This window comes from Engystomops pustulosus, chromosome 3 (genome assembly GCF_040894005.1).
Source record: "Engystomops pustulosus chromosome 3, aEngPut4.maternal, whole genome shotgun sequence".
NCBI classification, from domain to species: Eukaryota; Metazoa; Chordata; class Amphibia; order Anura; family Leptodactylidae; genus Engystomops; species Engystomops pustulosus.
The window spans coordinates 152,750,599-152,771,685 of record NC_092413.1 but is presented as its reverse complement, the minus strand read 5'-3'; the positions used below and the strand labels follow the sequence as shown (position 1 = coordinate 152,771,685).

Sequence of the window (21,087 nt, the reverse complement as noted above, 5' to 3'; positions counted from 1 at the left end):
CTGGGGGCTGGCAGGCTGTATACTGCTGGGGGCTGGCTGTATACTGCTGGAGGCTGGCAGGCTGTACACTGCTGGGGGATGGCTGTATACTACTAGGGGCTGGCAGGCTGTATACTACTGGGGGCTGGCAGGCTGTATACTGCTGGGGGCTGGCTGTATATTACTGGGGGCTGGCTGTATACTACTGGGGTCTGGCTGGCTGTATACTGTTGAGGGCTTGCAGGCTGTATACTACTAGGTACTGGCTAGCTGTATACTACTAGGGGCTGGCTGGCTGTATACTGGGGTGGGGGGGCTGTGACCAATGCATTTCCCACCCTCGGCTTATACTTGAGTCAATAGTTTTTATTCAGTAAAAATGGGGAAAAAATTAAAAATCTATATAAGTGAGGTATTTTTGTAATTGTGGCGACCCACAGAATAAAAATAATATACTATAACCAAATCTTCCTAAAAATTGATGATTTTTATCTGCTCCACCAACAAAGAGTTAATAAAATCTCACCAATTAGCTCTAGATGCCCCAAAATTTTGGCCAAATTTAATTTTTTTTCTTAAATAAACACAAAAGATATCATCCAAATTTTTAAACTAATTTGAAGTACAATATGTCACAAGAAAACAATCTCAAAATCCCCTGGATATCTCATAGCGTTCCAAAGCTATAACCACTTATAGTGCCACAGGGCAGATAGGCCAAAAAAGGCTGAGTCCAGTAGGGGTTATTAATAGATACAAGATTAGAAAATGTCTCAAGGTTTAGGTCAATACATTTGGTTACAAAACTCTCACAAAGGCCTCAATGGGGAACATTAACCCCTTAATGCTCTGCGCCGTAGCTCTACGGCGTAGAGGTATAAGGGATGTATGAAGAGGGCTCACGGGCTGAGTCCTCTTCATACAGAGGTGGGGGTTGTTGCATATTGCAGCAAACCCCCACTGCTAATAACCGCGGTCGGTGCTTGCACCGATCGCGGCTATTAACCCTTTCAACGCCGCCGGCGACTTTAAAAGACGGCGGCACGCGGGCGCTGGCATCTTTATTACGATTGCCGCGCTCCTGAACGTCATCGGGGGGCGGCGATCGGTTGCCATGGTAGCCTCGGGTCTTCGTTTGACCCGAGACTATCTGGCATCTGCAGATTCGTTACAATGAGCCAGTGGCTCATTGTAATGAATGTGCTGCAAAAATGCCATATATTGCAATACAGAAGTATTGCAGTATATGGTAGGAGCGATCTGACTATCTAGGGTTAATGTAACCTAGATGGTCTAAAAAATAGTGAAAAAAAAAATAAAAAAAAAGTTGAAAAAATAAAAAAAAATTAAAAAAATATTAAAAATTTAAATCACCCCCCTTTCCCTAGAACGGATATAAAACATAATAAACAGTAAAAATCACAAACATATTAGGTATCGCCGCGTCCCAAAATGCCCGATCTATCAAAATATAAAAACGGTTACGGAAATGGCACATAAAAAATGACATAAAAAATGAAATAAAAAATGATCAAAATGTCGGACAGACCTCAAAATGGTAGCAATCAAAACGTCGCCTCATTTCGCAAAAAATGACTCCTCACACATCTCCGTGCGCCAAAGTATGAAAAAGTTATTAGCGTCAGAAGATGGCAAAAAATTTTTTTTCTTTTTTGTACACATTCGTTTAATTTTTGAAAATGTATTAAAACACAATAAAACCTATATAAATTTGGTATCACCGCGATCGCACCGAACCAAAGAATAAAGTAGGTGTATTATTTGGAGTGAAAGTCATAAAAACTGAGCCCACAAGAACGTGACGTGCATTTTTTTTTCAATTTTTCCACATTTGGAAATTTTTTTCAGCTTCGCAGTACACAGCATAAATAGTATTACGGGAAAGTAAAATTTGTTACGCACAAAATAAGCCCTCACACAGGTCTGTACACGTAAAAATGAAAAAGTTATGGATTTTTGAAGTTGGAGACCGAGAAATGAGCCAAAAAACCCAGCGTCCCTAAGGGGTTAATCATAGTGGGTCTCAGGTTCGCCTATTTTTGTACCTGGTTTGTTCTTTATTTTGGCTTGAGATCTATGATGGATCTAGTTCTGCCTTAGTAAATGCGTTTTGGAATTGTTTCGTGTCCGATTCATTTGCGCCTAAATAATCACTCACAGAGATGATCCTATAGAAAATGCTGAATTTTTCATTTTGGAACCTAAAATTTATGTTTTTAGTAATGTAAAGTGATTTTTTTGGAAGTGCATCTGCTCAGAGTAGGAGCATTTTTGTGCCTATTTTGCACCTTTTTAGGCGCAAATTTGTGATAGGTCCCGTGCAAACATCTGTATAGGAGGCACTCACTATGTCAGATAAGGCGCAGGGACTCAAAACCTGTAAGTGCCGAACTTTGCTGTGTGCCAGAAAATGGTGCATAAATGCGCCAAATTATCGAGATGCGCTAATTTTTGCGCTAAAAAACGCTCAAAACAGTCTAACAGACTATGATTAATGTCCCCCAATGAGTCATCTGTAGTCTGTTGCTAACATATTGCTTTAATAAAAGACAAGAGGATCAAGAATTCCCTTCTATATTAATACTATGTTCAGAAGCACAAGGATGGACCAGTCCGGGAGTACACTCCAGGTGATGAAAATATTGTCATATTGAGGGAAATTTAATATGGCTTACCTACCCAATTCTGACGTAAACACTGATAAGCCGAATATTTCACCATGCGCCAATTTCACATATAATACTGCCATGCACCAAATTATATCTGTGTACCAGATTAAGCTATTACAGTGTAGAACTGAACAGCTAGTCAGAAACACAACACTCATGTCCTAAGGCAGATAATAATCTCTATCAATGTGTTGAGATTGATGTCACTGATCATATGAAATTCCTATTAATTCCCATTTGTGTGTGGGACAGTGTGCCCTTACAGTCCTAAAGTTGGCTTGTCTTAAAAACTCCACTGGACAGAAACATTTCTGAGTATTTTTATTTATTTATGAAGCAAGCCCTTATTGTTTTGTAATGTCATAACCTAATGTGCTGGTTTGGCCTGAAAATAAAATCTGCTCTTGGAAGTAAGTTATTTTTAACAAAAAAATTTGCTCTAGGGGTCAGTTTACTGAACAATGGTGTTTTACTTATATTAAAAGATGCCCTTTCTCGTTCGATTTGTTATGGGGCTGACCTAATGAACTGTATTTGTAACATGTCTTATGCTTCTCATGTGATACAAAATAATGTTCACTTTGTGATTTTTAGTCTTTTAACCACAGAAAAATAAGCAAAACACCCTTAAATTAATAATATGAAAACCAAGACAAAGATATGATAGTTATAGAGGTTGGTCACCTTTTCTCATGTCTTTTCTTATGTGTGTGTAAGTGTATGGGTAGAATATTGTGAAATTTACCAATATGTTTCTATTCACAATTCTGCATTGCTTCCTTGATATGCAAAGTTAAGCACGTCTAGTGATGAGTGAACCCAAGCGGCGAAGTTTAGGTCCCTTCTGAATTTGGCAGGGCAGATAAATAGACAAAGAATTTTACTATACTAACAGGCAGGTATAAAATAATTAGTTAAAATGATTGCCCTTTTTATGGCAGTCTGAACAATTGTATGTTGCTACTCATAGGCCCCTATAGTACAAGACCAAACTTAGCACTATTTGCATTATACAGTGCCAGTCTTCATACTATTTACATTTATAGCATCATACAGTACTAAGTTACATTACCAGGCGGAGTACTATTTGCATCACACACTAATATGTTACGGTACCAGTCTTAGTACTATTGACATTTATAGCATTACATAGCACTAACTAACAGCACAAGTTTTAGTACTATCTGCATTTACATTTACGTTACAATACCAGTCTTAGTACTATTTGCATTTTTTGCATCATACAGTACTAAATTACAGTAGTAGTCTTAATACTATTTGGATCACACAGTAGCACTGTACAGTATCAGTCTGTACTATTTGCATTTATAACATCTTCCAGTAGTAATTTACAGTACCAACTGTGTTTTTAACAATATAAAGTACTAAGTACCAGCCTGAGTACTAAATGCATCATACAGATCCACATTCCAATACCAGTTTTAGTTCTTTTTGCATCATACAGTTCTATGTTAGAATACCAGTCATAGTACTATTTGTATCATATAGTTGCACATTACAGAACTAGAATTAGTACGATTTGCATTTACAGCATCAATCAGTACTATGCTACAGTACCAGTTTTAGTACTATTTGCATCATATAGTGCTATGTTACAGTACCAGTATAAATGCTTTTTGCTTCATACAGTACTACATTATAGTACTAGTCTTAGTACTAATACATCACCAAGTGCTACTTTGCAGTACCAGTTTAATGCTTTGTGCATCATACAGTACTACGTTATAGTACCAGTCTTAGTACTATTTGCTTTTATAGCATCATACATGTTACTTGTTCAAAAAGGCATCCAGCACACTTAGGAGATATTTCTTCCAAAACCTTTATTCTTTAAAAACGCATCTTTACAGTGGTGTAAATGTCAGAACAACTTGTAAACAGCTTCACAGCTTAACCCTTTAAAGCCCTGGCCCTTTTTTGTTTTTTCATTTTTATTTTTCACTCCCCACAACCAAAGATCTTTAACTTTTTTTTTACATGTAAAGAGCTGTGTGATGGCTTGTTTTCTGCGTAACAAATTGCACTTCATATGGATGGTATGGATGCAGTGAAATCAGGGAAAACGCATATGAGCCGTTTCTTTGTGGGCTTGGATTTTACGGCTTTCACTTTGGGGGAAAGACCCCCTAAAGGCATGATAAATGTCGTGGTCATGTTGAACGCAGCATTTAACAGGTTTAACACCCGCGATCGGAGCCCACTTCTACCGCAGGGGTTACACCTATTAGTTATAGCCGGCAGCCCTTGTGTCCCGATGCGGTTCGGCTCAGATCTTGAGCTGAGCCAGCATCAGTGCTGTGTCCAATCAATATATCGGATGCTGAGCACTAAGTCACTGCATTCAGCTTCCGATATATCCTATGATATTTTCCTCGTATATGAACTCAACATACCCAAATTAGGACAGATCCGTTCATTGCTACACATGTCTTTTACCTCATCTACTGTCCACAAAATGGCCCAGATAGAAGGTCATATGATCTCTACCTATCGACTGTTAGTAATAGTAAAGGAGATGGGGCTGACTAGATGGTGATGCTGTCTGTGGCATGGGGATCACAAAATACATGAGCTACATTTTTGTATGGAGTTAAGAGAGACATAACAACCAGCCACTCAGCATATGTTCATTGGGAGCAGATATATTGCCACAAAAGTGATAAGCCAGTTAAGTGAAGTATATTCAGTAAGGGCAATGAGAAGATAAACTTTGGCTCCGCGCTCTTAGCTGGATATACTGAGATTTTGGTAGTGGTAGATATTGGCTATCTATTATAAGGGTAAACAATATTACTTGCACTGGTGGAGCTGCAGCATTTGGGATGTGTGACCCAATGATAAGGAAGTCCAGAATTAGGCTATAAGTACGGATGTGTGACTAGGAAGCCAATAATCCGGGATGCATGGGATCACACTACCATACACTTAACACGGTAGCTTAAGGAGATCTAATGTTTATCCATTATACATTAAATCACTATATAATAGACACTTGCATAATGAAGCTCCCAACAAGACTATATGTAAGTGAACTAATAGCCGTAATAGGTAGAAAATAAGGTCACAGTGTCAGCTCCTATAAAATTATACTGAATCTGACTTGGAGCCATTACAGGTGTGAGAGATTTAGTGTCACAAAACCCTTTTTATTGATTTTTTTAGTCTACTCTGACCTGAATATTTTAGAGATTAAGGAATCCATGAGTAAAACTGTGACCCCTAAGGAGGTGACACTTGTTGAAACACGTATGGTCGAGATCAGGGTCATAGACTAGAATAGTCCCTTTTCATAAACTGGCTTGTACATGAATTAACCAACATAAGATGTCCATATTGGATGAATTGAATGTTAGATATGAATTAATTATTATTGTGCCAGTATAGACAAAGTGTATGGTTTGTGAGTAAAGGGCCTATTGCTCTTTTGATCCTTTTATTTTATAAGATTTTTTATAAAGGTTATATTTTAACAGCTTCTATTTACTCGTGATAATTAGTTTGCCAGTTGAGCCCAATAAAAGGAAAACTACTGAAGAAGGATCCACATTATTGAGCAGGCCACAGGTTTCAAGTAACATGGGAAAGAAAAAGAATCTCTCTGCTGCCGAAAAGCGTTAAATAGTGCAATGCCTTGGAAAAGTAGATTTCACGAAAACTTGAACGTGATCATAGTACTGTGAACACATTTGTTGCTGATTAAGAGCACAGAAAGTTTTGTGCAAATAAAGGTAGAATGAGGAAGGTTTCTGCAAGGCAAGTTCATCAGGATTAAGAGAGCAGCTGCAAAAATGCCATTACAAACCAGCAAACAGATATTTGATACTGCTGGTGCCTTTGGAGTCCCGCAAACCTCAAGGTGTAGAATCCTTCAAAGACTTGCTATGGTGCATAAACCTGCTATTCGGCTACCCCCAACCTGTGCTCCCAAGCAGAAACGGTTGCAGTGGGCCCATGCATACATGAAGACAACCTTGTTAACTGAGTCTTTCTAGGTGTGTTGCACACTTGTCCCTTAGGAGCTAACCGCAGCTCAGGACCAGTCCACAAAAGTCCCACAATTAAAACAATGAAAGAAAAAAGTTTTTTAAACTGACTGGAGCACCAAAGATTCTCTATTCGTTCTTTCCAATCCAATATCCATCAAATTCGTTGTTTGGTGATCAGTTTCTCTTCCCGAAGATCAGCACAACTCCACAGAACCTCCGATAAAGATAGGCCACCACTCCGACCAACACCATCGCGTATTTTAATCTTGTTTAAATACAAATACAAATAAGGTACAGGACAACTTGTGATTGTATGTTAGATCCTTGAACACACAAATTACCAGCTCATATATCTGAATCTGTTCTTGGTTTAGGAATAAAGCCTAGAATCTTACCCTCTTTTTTAAATTGGGGAGTGCTCTGACTACAGATGAATAAAAAAACGGAATACAACGTTCGGGTCTCTTGTACAAAAAAAGACTACAATTGATAAACAGTCTGGTCCTCTTACTCTCACATTTTAGTGACACGAAAATGTTACAATTGCCAATTGGCATATTTGTGTCTCATATAAAAATTAACCTAGTCACATCACTGCCCAATTCATAGTTGTGTGTATTACTGTCTGCTATAGGCATAAAAGGAGAGAATCTCATGGTGTGGCCACCATCTTCCCCTGACCTCAACCCTATGGAGATCCTTTGGAGTATCATCAAGCAAAAGTGGTGGGAGGCAGTCCACATCGAAACAGCACCACTGGGAGGCTTTTCTGACATCATGGAAAAAAAGGTGATATCAAAGAAGGGTCCTGTTTACATGTAACTTGTTAGGGTGTTTTGTAAATAACTTTTGATTTCAGTGAATGTGACCTCCTAATGCTGCACATTCAACAAATAACCTTTTTCAGTTATTAAATATTTTGAAACTCTGTTGTGCATAATACTTTTTTAAATTTTTAAGAAAACACTGTTATTAGTGGAAGTTTGTTCAATAAAATTAAATTTATACTCTATAATAATTTGGAATGTGGTATGTAAAGTGTTGATGATATTATTACTAGAGATGAGCGAACATACTCGTCCGAGCTTGATGCTCGTTCGAGCATTAGCGTACTCAAAACTGCTCGTTGCTCAGACGAATACTTCGCCCGCTCGAGAAAATGGCATCTCCCGCCGTTTTGCTTTTTGGTGGCCAGAAACAGAGCCAATCACAAGCCAGGAGACTCTGCACTCCACCCAGCATGACGTGGTACCCTTACACGTCGATAGCAGTGGTTGGCTGGCCAGATCAGGTGACCCTGGAATAGACTAGCCCCTGCCTGCGCTGCTCGAATCATTCTGTGTCTGGATGCCGCTAGGGAGAGAGCTGATGCTGGTCAGGGAAAGCGTTAGGGTGTTCTATTAGAATAGTGTTAGGCAGGAGTGATTCTACAAGAACCCAACAGCCCTTCTTAGGGCTACAATAACGTTATACATTTTTTTTTAATTTGCTTGTGGCTGGGCTTGCTGGCACTAGTAGTGCAGCTAGTACCTTATTGTGAGGAATTTGCAGGGGGACTTGCTACCGTTGTGTTTAGCTCTTAGTGACACACATATCCACCTCAAACACCAAAGTGGGACAATTTATTAGGGGTTTGAGTAGAATTAGGCAGAGTCTGCCAGTTTCTTTTTATTTTACGTTTATTTTTTCATAACTCAGCGTCATCTCATCTGGCATAGCAGTGTGCTTTCATAGTTGGCTAGAAAATAGCCATAGGAGAATCCAAACGGCATACTTAGGCCTACAATAGCGTTATATATTTTATTTCTGGTTGATCTGCTGGTGGCTGGCCTTGCTGTAGTGCATCTACTACCATATTGTGAGGAATTTGCAGTGAGACTTGGGACCGTTGTGTTTAGCTCTTAGTGACGCACATATCCATCTCAAACACCAAAGTGGGACAATTTATTAGGGGTTGGATTTCAATTAGGCACAGTCTGCCATTTACTTTTTATTTTACGTTTATTTTTTCATAACTCAGCGTCATCTCATCTGGCATAGCAGTGTGCTCTCATACTTGGCTAGAAAATAGCCATAGGAGAATCCAAACGGCTTACTTAGGCCTACAACAGCGTTATATATTTTATTTCTGGTTGATCTGCTGGTTGCTGGCCTTGCTGTAGTGCATCTACTACCATATTGTGAGGAATTTGCAGTGAGACTTGCGACCGTTGTGCTTAGCGCTTAGTGACGCACATATCCATCGCAAAGACCGAAGTGGGACAATTTATTAGGGGTTTGATTGAAATTAGGCACAGTCTGCCATTTACTTTTTATTTTACGTTTATTTTTTCATAACTCAGCGTCATCTCATCTGGCATAGCAGTGTGCTTTCATAGTTGGCTAGAAAATAGCCATAGGAGAATCCAAACGACTTACTTAGGCCTACAATAGCGTTATATATTTTATTTCTGGTTGATCTGCTGGTGGCTGGCCTTGCTGTAGTGCATCCAGTGTCGGATTGGCCCACCAGAGTACCAGAGGATCCTCCGGTGGGCCCCAGCTCAACCCAATACTGAACCCCAGAGGTTCATCAGAAAACACCACAAATTTGAGACTGCTAGAGTGTATTTCTTGGGAGATAATGAAGGTGGGCCCCCGAACAGATTTTCTCTGGTGGGCCTAAGGAAGCCCAGTCCGACACTGAGTGCATCTACTACCATATTGTGAGGAATTTGCAGGGAGACTTGCGACCGTTGTGTTTAGCGCTTAGTGACGCACATATCCATCGCAAAGACCGAAGTGGGACAATTTATTAGGGGTTTGATTGAAATTAGGCACAGTCTGCCATTTACTTTGTATTTTACGTTTATTTTTTCATAACTCAGCGTCATCTCATCTGGCATAGCAGTGTGCTTTCATAGTTGGCTAGAAAATAGCCATAGCATCGTTTGGTTTTAAAAACTAAAAAACACAAAAAAAAAACACAAAAAAAAACACAAAAAAAAAGTTAAAAAAAAATTAAAGTTATAACTTTCATTTTCAAAATGTTTAACCCGAGGGCTAGGGGTAGAGGACGAGGGCGGGGACGTGGGCGTCCAACTACTGCAGGGGTCAGAGGCCGTGGTCCTGGGCGGGGTGAGACACCACCTGCTGATGAGGGAGCAGGGGAACGCCGCAGAGCTACACTCCCTAGGTTCACCCTAGGTCTGAAGTTACTGGGACTCGTGGTAGAGCACTGTTGAGGCCAGAACAGTGCGAACAGGTGATGTCGTGGATTGCCGACAATGCTTCGAGCAATTTGTCCACCAGTCAGTCTTCCATGCAGTCCACCCATGTCACCGAAATCGTCACTCCTCCAGCTCCTGCACCTCAGCCTCCTCCCCCCCAGTCTGCCCCCTCCCAGGAAAATTTGGCATTTGAACCGGCATACTCTGAGGAACTGTTTTCTGGACCCTTCCCACAGTCACAAACCACTTGTCCGGTTGCTGCTGAGCAATTTTCCGATGCCCAGGTTTTCCACCAGTCGCAGTCTGTGGGTGATGATGACCTTCTTGACGTAGCGGAAGAAGTGTGTAAAGAGGTGTCCGACGATGAGGAGACACGGTTGTCAGACAGTGGGGAAGTTGTTGTCAGGGCAGGAAGTCCGAGGGAGGAGCAGACTGAGGGATCGGAGGATGATGAGGTGACAGACCCAAGCTGGGTTGAGAGGCCGGGTGAACACAGTGCTTCTGAGACGGAGGAGAGTCCTCGACCAGAATAGGTTGGAAGAGGCAGTGGTGGGGCCAGACGGAGAGGCAGGGCCAGAGCTGGTGCATCAGCGCCAAATGTGTCACGTAGTGATGCTCCCGTGGCGAGGGCTCCCGCGGCGAGGGCTAGGTTTTCAGAAGTCTGGAGGTTCTTTAAGGAAACACCGGATGACCGACGGACTGTGGTGTGCAACCTTTGCCAAACCAGGATCAGCAGGGGTTCAACCACTACTAGCTTAACTACCACCAGTATGCGCAGGCATATGAATGCTAAACACCCCACTCAGTGGCACCAAGCCCGTTCACCTCCGGCCGTGCACACCAGTGCTCCTTCCCCTGTGTCAGCTGATAGTCAGCCCCCTGCCCAGGACCCTGGCCCAAAAACCCCATCGTCGCCTCCACGATCCTCCACAGCATCCACCAGCGTTCAGCTCTCCATACCCCAGACGCTGGAGCGGAAAAGGAAATATAGTGCAACCCACCCGCACGCCCAGGCCCACAATGTCCACATCTCCAGATTGCTTAGCCTGGAGATGCTGCCCTATAGGCTGGTAGAGACCGAGGCCTTTCGCAACCTCATGGCGGCGGCTGCCCCTCGGTATTCGGTCCCCAGACGCCACTACTTTTCTCGATGTGCCGTCCCAGCCCTGCACCAGCACGTGTCAGACAACATCATCCGTGCCCTGACCGACGCCGTTTCTGACAAGGCCCACCTGACCACTGACACGTGGACGAGTGCTGCCGGGCAGGGCCACTATATATCGCTGACGGCACATTGGGTTAACTTGGTGGAGGCTGGGACCGAGTCTGACCCTGCGGCTGGTCATATACTGCCGACGCCGAGGATTGTGGGGCCTACCTCGGTCCAGGTCTTTCAGGCCTACTATGCCTCCTCCTCCTCCCACCCCTCCTCCACCTCCTCCTCCGAACTACCATCCGTGGGCATGGCGCCATCAGTCGGTAGCTCTAGGCACAGCAGCAGTGCCGTCGTTAAGCGACAGCAGGCGGTGCTCAAACTGCTGAGCCTAGGCGATAAAAAGCACACCGCCCAAGAACTATTACAGGGCATCACGGCGCAGACTGATCTGTGGCTGGCACCGCTGAACCTGAAGCCAGGCATGGTTGCGTGTGACAACGGCCGTAACCTGGTGGCGGCTCTACAACTCGGCAGACTGACACATGTGCCATGCCTGGCCCATGTGTTAAATCTGATAGTTCAGCGGTTCCTCAAGACATACCCCAATCTGTCTGATTTGCTCACGAAGGTGCGCCGCATCTGTGCGCATTTTAGGAAGTCCAGCACAGATGCTGCCACTCTCAGGGCAGCGCAGCGCCGCCTCCAACTGCCCGCTCACCGACTGTTGTGCGACGTGCCCACGAGGTGGAATTCAACATTAACCATGTTATCCAGAGTTTACCAGCAGCGCAGAGCGATTGTAGACTGCCAGATGTCAACTTCCACCAGAACTGGTAGTCAGGTCAGTCAGCTTCCTCAAGTCTACAATGAGGAGTGGACGTGGATGTCTGATATCTGTCAGGTGCTGAGTAATTTCGAGGAGTCAACACAGATGGTCAGTGGCGATGCCGCCATCATCAGCCTCACCATCCCGCTGCTTGGCCTGTTGAAAAACTCTCTGATCAGCATGAAGTCGGAAGCTTTGCGCTCGTCACAAGAGACCGGGGAAGAAGATTCCCTTGTTGATAGCCAAAGCACCCTCAGGTCTGTTTCTCAGCGCATATCGGAGGAGGTGGAGGAGGATGAGGAGGAAGAGGAGGAGAATGTTGGCGAGACACAAGAGGGGACCATTGTTCAGTCCTTCACTGTTCAGCGTGTATGGGCAGAAGAAGAAGAGTTGGAGGAGTTGGAGGAGGAGGAAATGGACAGTCAGGCCAGTGAGGGGAGTGAATTCTTGCGCGTTGGTACTCTGGCGCATATGGCAGATTTCATGCTAGGCTGCCTATCCCGTGACCCTCGCGTTCAAAGAATTTATTCCAGCACCGATTACTGGGTATTCACTCTCCTGGACCCACGGTACAAGCAAAATCTTTCCACTCTCATCCCTGGAGAGGAAAGGAGTGTGAGAATGCATGAATACCAGCAGGCCCTGGTGCACAAGCTGAAACAGTATTTCCCTTCTGACAGCGCTAGCGGCAGAGTGCGTAGTTCTGCGGGACAAGTAGCGAGGGAGAGTAGGCGAGCAGGCAGCTTGTCCAGCACTTGCAGGGGTACGCTTTACAAGGCCTTTGCCAGTTTTATGTCACCCCAGCAAGACACTGTCACCTGTCCCCAGTCTCGGCAGAGTAGGGCTGATCTTTACAGAAAGATGGTGAGGGAGTACATAGCTGACCATACCATCGTCCTAAATGATCACACAGCTCCCTACAACTACTGGGTTTCAAAGCTGGACATGTGGCACGAACTGGCGCTGTACGCCTTGGAGGTTCTTGCCTGCCCTGCCGCTAGCGTGTTGTCCGAGCGGGTTTTCAGTGCAGCTGGTGGCAACATCACCGATAAGCGTACACGCCTGTCAACTGACAGCGCTGACAGGCTGACGCTTATTAAGATGAATAAAGCCTGGATTTCTCATAATTTCCAATCTCCACCAGGTGAAGGAAGCTCAACCTGAATAATTTATGCACTCCTCCTCCTCATTTTCCTCCTTCTCCTCCTCTTTGTACACTAAAGCAGAGGAAACTGGCTATTTTTTGACAGGGCCCACTGGCTCTAGCTATAGTACTCTATGCATTTAATTTTTCTGGAGGGCCACCTACCCGGTCCTCTGTTTTAAACAATTTTTGGGACTGCCACATACAGGCACTCAATCTATTCAATTTTTCTGGAGGGCCACCTACCTGCTCCTCTGGTTTGAAAACTTTTTTGGACTGCCAAATACAGGCACTCAATCTATTTCATTTTTCTGGAGGGCCACCTACCTGCTCCTCTGGTTTGAAAACTTTTTTGGACTGCCACATACAGGCACTATCCAAATTAAATTGTCTCCATAGCAGCCTCCACACGTTGTCTCCATTGCTACCTCCAAAAGTCGTCCATATAGCTGCCCATACATCGTCCCCTTATCAAACAAAGTGTGTCAGGCAGAAATTTGGGTTGTTTTCATGGATTCCACATCAAAGTTGTTAACTTTGTCGCCACCCTGCTGTGTTATCCACAAAATATACTGGCAAACTTTTATGATTAACCGATATTATTTCAGCGCTTCTTGCGCATCTGTTGATTACACTGCTGTGTAATCCACAAAATATACTGCCAAAATTTTACCATTTACCGATATTATTTCAGCGCTTCTTGCGCATCTGTTTACATTCCCCTCTCCCGCCATATCCCAAACTTATAAGAACGCTACTACACTTAACTTGGTGGAGGCTGGGACCGAGTCTGACCCTGGGGCTGGTCATATACTGCCGACGCCGAGGATTGCGGGGCCTACCTCGGTCCAGGTCTTTAAGGCCTACTATACCTCCTCCTCCTCCCACCCCTCCTCCACCTCCTCCTCCTCCGAATTACCATCCGTGGGCATGGCGCCATCAGTCGGTAGCTCTAGGCACAGCAGCAGTGCCATCGCTAAGCGACAGCAGGCGGTGCTCAAACTGCTGAGCCTAGGCGATAAAAGGCACACCGCCCAAGAGCTATTACAGGGCATTCCACATCAAACTTGTTAACTTTGTCGCCACCCTGCTGTGTAATCCACAAAATATACTGGCAAACTTTTATCATTTACCGATATTATTTCAGCGCTTCTTGCGCATCTGTTTACATTCCCCTCACCCGCCATATTTCAAACTTATAAGAACGCTACTACACTTGATCTTATACAAAAGGTTCTTAGAAGTGCTGTTTGGGGAGTAGCCTAGAGACAGGGGCTTGGATTGGCGAAAGCTCGCCTGGCAGCGGAGCGCCAGCTCCATCCCAAGATCCAACTAACATAGTTTTAACTGCAGCACCTTTAATCTACTACTAGTTCACTGCCTCCATACATGGTCCCCTTATCAAACGAGCTGTGTCAGGCAGAATTTTCAGGTGATTCACCAGATACATAGTGGAACGCGGCCCATCTGTCGCCGCCATGCTGGAGACCTGAAGTTGCAATCATAGCAGCGCAATATGGATGCCCCATACTGTCGCTCTTAATCATGGAACCATTTCCGTAAAAACAATTAAAAATAGAACCACTATGCTATTCCATTATTCCTAGGTGAAATATTCAAACGACCCCGCCTGCTTTGAAAATTATAATTTTTTCAAAGTAAACGCTTCTGGCCCCCAGGCCCATTTTGGGTGGGGAGGAGCCGAGAGACAGGGGCTTGGACAGGCGAAAGCTCGCCTGTCAGCGGACCGCCAGCTCCATCCCAAGATTAGGCAGCCTCAGAGGCATCCATACATGCTGCCCCTGCTGTTTCCCGTCCATTTCGCCTCCACAGCGTCCACCAATGTCTCCATGCGCAACTTTCAACTGTCTATACCCCAGACGCTGGAGCACGAGAGGATATGCAGCACATCATCCCCTTATCAAACGAGCTGTGTCAGGCAGAATTTTCAGGTGTTTCACCAGATACATAGTGGAACTCGGCGCGTCTGTCGCCGCCATGCTGGAGACCTGCAGTTGCAATCATAGAAGCGCAATATGGATGCCCCATACTGTCGCTCTTAATCATGGAAGTCCTCTTCATGGCTGCCTCCAAATGTCGTCCCCTTATCAAACGAGCTGTGTCAGGCTCATTTTTCGGGTGTTTCACCAGATACGTTATGGAACTTGGTCACTATGTCGCCACCATGCTGTGTTATCGACTAAATATACCGTCAACCTTTTGTTCACAGAGGAAATCATTTCAGCACTTCTTGCTCACCTCCTTTGGTTCCTCTCTGCCACCCATTGGTTTGAAGCCTGAGTCCATTTAGGGTATGTCGACATGCCACTCTCTAGCCTGCCGCTGCTGCCGCTGCCTCTGCATGCCGTCCCCTATAGTGTCAGGGTCAATTATTGGCTGTTTTAGATGCTATCTAGCTTCATTCTGTCACTCTGTCATGGCCATGCTGTTGCCCATAATTTTGGCATAATGGTGCGTTTAAGCAGCCTCAGAGGCATCCATGCATGCTGCCCCTGCTGTTTCCTGTCCATTTCCGTGGTGTTTCCATCCTTTTCTGAGGTTTCCAGGTGTTTGGCCAAGCTTCCCTGTGCAGAGCCTCGGTCCCCTTAAAAAATGCTTGAGTCTCCCATTGACTTCAATGGGGCTCGTTATTCGAGACGAGCACTCGAGCATCGGGAAAAGTTCGTCTCGAATAACGAGTACCCGAGCATTTTAGTGCTCGCTCATCTCTAATTATTACGTGTGAGATGCGCAATGAAAGGTCAATAAGGAGTCATACAGTCATAAGGTGATAATACACAATTCAAGTCTATTCTTAGATGTATTTATTGCTTTAAATACAACATAGACCTCCTAGGTAACAACAAGGTCCAATAAGGGTCCTTAGGCAAATGAATGGGCTGTTCTCAGAGGAAATAACAGTATGTGAGTTACTAGTCTGCAGGGCAGTGGGGATTAAGTCTTGCTACATATTCTCCCTGAGCTGCACACTGTGGCCCTGGCACATGCAGGGATGGCAGAAAATCAGGCTGTACTTAACCAAGGAGAGGAGAATGAAATGGTGAGTGCTCATGGGGGAAACACAAGCAGAAAACTGCAGGTCTCAGCAGATTCCCAAGTTGTTAGTTATTGTACTTAGTGTTGTGTGGAATGGTTTGATGTTACGTACTAGGAGAAGCAAACAGTAAGACTATTGTTTACCTCTCTAGTGATCCTGTTTTGTTACTACTTTTTTTTTCAATTATAGGAATGTTTTTCTATATATACAAAACAGGGAATAGAAAACATTATCAAATGAAAAGTGAGACAAAACTCAGTAACAAACATACAATTTCACATTTGCATTCATTTCATTTTTCTCTTCTGTCTCCCCCATCCCTCACATCCCTCATTTATGTTGTGATGGCACTAAAATGTAAATGAGCTGGTATTCATTCTCACCATTTTTTGTAATTTCAACCTAATGTATAGTTATCTGTTTCTCAGCCTTTTTTTCCTTCATCTTCCATCTCATTCTTCACTTTTTTTCTTACCACTGTATTTTATGTTTCCTTTTTCCTGCTCACCCTCAATCCTTATCATAACATAGAAGATATTGTTCTTTCTATACTTGGTAGGGTTTTTTCTTGACTACCGTATTTTTTGGACTATAAGGCGCACAAAAAAATCCTTCGATTTTCTCAGAAATCAAAGGTGCGCGTTATAGTCCAGTGCGCCTTATATGTGAACCGTACTGACAGACAACAGCTGCCTTGAACTGTGCACAGGTCTGCCACCTGCTGGTCATTCATCCTTATAATCAGGTGCGCCTTATAGTCCAGTGCGCCTTATATATGAACCTAGACATTTTAGCAGGCATTTATTGATGGTGCGCCTTATACTCCGGTGCACCTTATTGTCCGAAAAATACTGTAGTTTAAAAGTTTAAGATTTTTGCTACTGATAACCTTTGATGTACTGTCTTTTTCAATATTGTGAAATAGGTATAGCCTTGTATTCTAAGCTATATTGTAATCTTCTATCATTATGTCTTCATTTATACAGTGAGTCACCTTATAGCATTAAAGGGGTATTCCCATCAGGGCATTTACATTTAATTAAATTCATTTGCCATATATAAACATTTTCTTCAATTGGATGTTAATAAAAAAAATGTTCCTATGTGAAGATAATTTCTCATAAATGTAGTCATGTTGTCCCTTAGAAACGAGATAGCTTCCTCGGATACGACCACGTCACACTCTGGCAGCAGTGGCCAGACTTGCGCTATAGAGTCCTGCCGGACCACCAGGATTCAGCTATCATTACCACAGGACGGCTGTAGGACCTGCAGCAACTCCCCGGACATTTCATATACAAAAACAATGTATTTCTTTGTGCAATCTCTCCAGTAGAGGTGGCCGTATCCGAGGAAGCTATCTTGTTTCTAAGGGACAACATGGCAACATTTATGAGAAATTATCTTCACACAGGAACATTTTTTTTTAATAACATCTAATTGAAGAAATGTTTATATATGGCCGATTAATGAAACTGAATGTGAATGCCCAGACGAGAATACCCCTTTAATTCACTATTATGGAGAAAGTCCAGAAATTACAGTTAGGGCATTTACCTTAGTTTTGTACTTTATTGTGCTATCTTACTGGAAATTTGTTTTATCTGCTGTTCCTGTAATAACTGTGATGAGCCCTTTTTATAATCTTAAAAATATATATTTTCAGGATAAAGTTCTGCATCTATTTAATTTTTGCATGTTATCATATTTTTATAATCTATTCCTGAACCTGTGAAATATATCTATGTTTTATACATGTAGGATATTATTTTCGATTTTTCATTGTTAAATAGTTTTTGTCTTAATCAGTGTGTATTTTTTTAGCATTTTACATTCCAGAGTTTTACTAACTTGTGCATAAAGTAATGGAAATTCATACAGTTATAGTAGTTTGTATCTCACTCCTTTGTTTTTTAAAACTGAGAGGGAGCCCAAATTAATCAATATTTCAAATATTTAATTTATATCCCAGGAAGATAAGCATGTTGCTGGTGAATAGGTTAATATTCCATTCCTGTTTACGTACTATACTGTCTTCCAATTCATTATTCTACTAAATAACCATGGAGAATTGCTCTGCAGCTTAATTGAACAATACTAGAGACAATTGGCCTCCCTGTCATCCCTGTTTCCTTAGCTACGATAAATGTCTCACTAGGTTTCCATTGAATAAAGATTTGCACTTTAGCTTTGAAATCATTGTTCTCTAAGAAAGCCAAATAACTAATATAAGCAGTGTATCCAAATGAAAGAAATGGTCCCGGCACTATAAGGTAGCTTTTAACTCTTTTTTATTGTAGGTACAAGTATAGCATCCATTTAATAATTCTGGACGCGTTTCGGCTCTCCTGAGCCTTTTTCAACAGCAACCACTCTGGAAGATTTTTTAGCCTAGTCTATAACTGTCTGTAATTGCCTTACATTTTTGGTGATTTTCCTTCCCTTAATGAATCTATTTTGGTTTGTTTTGATAATAACTTAAGAGCGAAAGTTGTTAGCCTATCTGCCATTATGTCAATACTTATTCAACAACCGCGCAACCACAACAGGCTTGGCACTAGCTGTTGGACTAGGTAAGTGGTGGATAACTCAGTGGTGGTGAACACTAAGAGGCAAACAACAGATACACACAGACTAGCAGAGTCGGACAGAAAGGGGTCAAAACCAACTTGTGGTTAATGCATGTTGTAGGCAACCCAAAGCAGGTGGTCTTTCAGGGTACATTTATTTTCAGGATTGCATTTATTTACATTATGTTTGGGTTATTCAGTGGAGAAATGTTGGAAACAGTTTTAAGAAGAGTGGAGTGGGAGACACATAATGTGTGAAAAAAAATAACTAAGGATCGTGTATGAGCTATAAAGGATATGAAAACCATGAGCAGTCAATTATAATTCTTTGGAAACTTCCGGAAATTTCTGAATGCATTTCAGAGTTTCCACATTGTTATATGTATTTGGAGTTAAATTCAATATACACTACATAAAAACTAAGTTTTATATCAGTCCAGTTTAATTTATCATTTTATTATTTTTATTTTCAGGAGATATATGGATACAAATCAGAGAGGTGGAGGAAAGTTTTATGTTTCCTGGGTTACATATTTTCTTTAGGACTCTTTAAATTGTTCTGTTATTGGAAGCCAGAGCTGGATGTTTGGTGTCACTGTGTTCCATGTAATTTAGCAGATGCTGATACAGTCTTGCTACGATCCACTGTAAGTACAGTATATATATATATATATTCATTTATCAAATTAGCATGAATAGTTTGTTACAATTAGCTGGGTCAACTGATTTCTATCCCAGACCAATAACAAAATATTACCTCTTCCCTCTACATTTCTCTACGATTTTAAATCATTGTTCAGGGAGAACTTAAAGACTATATGAAGAATTTGGTGATCAAGGTAAATCTTGATAGAACAGCTAAACCTGGGAATCCAGTTATAAGCAATGAAAGTTCGATTGTTCATAAATCTATAATGGAACCAGAAAGCAAGGTAAATATATCTACTGTATCTATTAGCAATGTTTGTTTTATTTAAAATGTTGTGATCATTGTTGATTTTGTGTTTTCGTTGTGTTTAAAAAAAACTGTCCAAGAATTGTCCACGAACACACCATGTGAAAGTACCCTCAGAGATACTGTCCCCTTCCTTCTCACTTACATATTATCCCCTGTTTAATGCCCACTGTCTTAGTAAGCACACATTTTTGCTCTTCTACTTAGTATACATGCTTTTGTAACAATTTTTATTAAGTACCTCCTCTTTTGCCCTCATTCTTAATTAATGCCTCCTCTTTTTGCCATAATTTATAATGCCCCCTGTTATACCACATTCAAAATGGCTCCTCTCTTTTGTTTCAATTCTGAATGCCCCCTCTTTGTCCTATTCCTAATGCCCCTGCTCCATCCATAATGCCCTATCTCTTTTGACCCCATTTATGCCCCCTTTCTTTGCATTCTGTTTTTTGCACGGATTTATAATTCATAGGAGGATAGGATATTAGGTAATGTACCAATTCACTTCTATTAAATGTTATGCATCACTCTCCTGATAAGTAACGTAAAACTCCTGGTTCAGAGATACATTTTCTCTTATCATCCAGACATTCATTTCCATAAAATGGCTGAAGATGAAAGGTCATGTGATAAGTGGCCATGACCATGACTGTATTCATTCTCATCATTTTCCTGTACTGCAGTTAGGGGGAAACATGTGATACACTCCATCAAGCCACTTCTCCTTTCACAACTTAGTCTGTCACTGCCCTGTACCAGAGATACGTGGTGTCCTATCATTGCCCTAGTATAGTACATGGAGGGATAGTAATGAGACTTAATACTATCATAAGGTCCTGGAAGAAGAGAATGCACCGGTCATGGACATTTAGAATCACATTATCCTCCATGACCAGCAATTTTTTAACTGACATTTCAAAAAATGTATATTGAGAAATATTGAGAAATTATGTAAAATTATGTCCCCCCCAGACACACACACAATAAAAAAAACTTGAAGTAGAGTGGTCAACCCTCATTAAATGTCTTTACAGTCCTCATTCACAAAAGATGTTTTCTACAAACGTTTCACTAGAGTTGTGTGCTACAGTTACAGATATACTGTATTCTACTTTAATAATATATACATATATTTATGGTTTACGGGTTTTACTCATATATCCAATCAGGTGAGATATATACAAGTACAAAAAATACGTTATGCCTGGATCCCATCTGAGAGCAAGTTTATTAAAATTGGGTGAGTAGATCAGGAATACAAAAGATACTAAATATATATTAAATAATAAAACTTTCATAAATGCTGTTTGTTGTTAATTTAGAGTTTTGGAAGAAAACCTTTCTTGCTTGGATATACACTCGAAATACGGTTTTGGCTTAACCAAAGAAGAACAAAAAGTCAGGTATGTGCACCATATCAATGCCCCATTTTAATGATTTAGTTTAATTTGTAGTTTCACGCTCAAGGGATTTTCCAGTTTATGTAATGGTTT

The 21,087-nt window shown here is 42.0% G+C and overlaps 1 protein-coding gene across 1 annotated transcript in view; it reads left to right on the top strand.

The window, feature by feature from the left end:
• Positions 1-15,923: 15,923 nt before the first annotated feature.
• LOC140122119 (probable cation-transporting ATPase 13A5) overlaps positions 15,924-21,087 on the top strand; it is a 49,431-nt gene continuing 44,267 nt past the window's right edge. Inside the window, exons 1-5 of the mRNA XM_072142607.1 lie at positions 15,924-16,072; positions 19,113-19,286; positions 19,440-19,571; positions 20,764-20,834; positions 20,917-20,997. Of these exons, the coding sequence (XP_071998708.1) occupies positions 16,025-16,072; positions 19,113-19,286; positions 19,440-19,571; positions 20,764-20,834; positions 20,917-20,997 (506 nt within the window). The 5' untranslated portion in view covers positions 15,924-16,024. The remainder of the gene's footprint in view (positions 16,073-19,112; positions 19,287-19,439; positions 19,572-20,763; positions 20,835-20,916; positions 20,998-21,087) is intronic.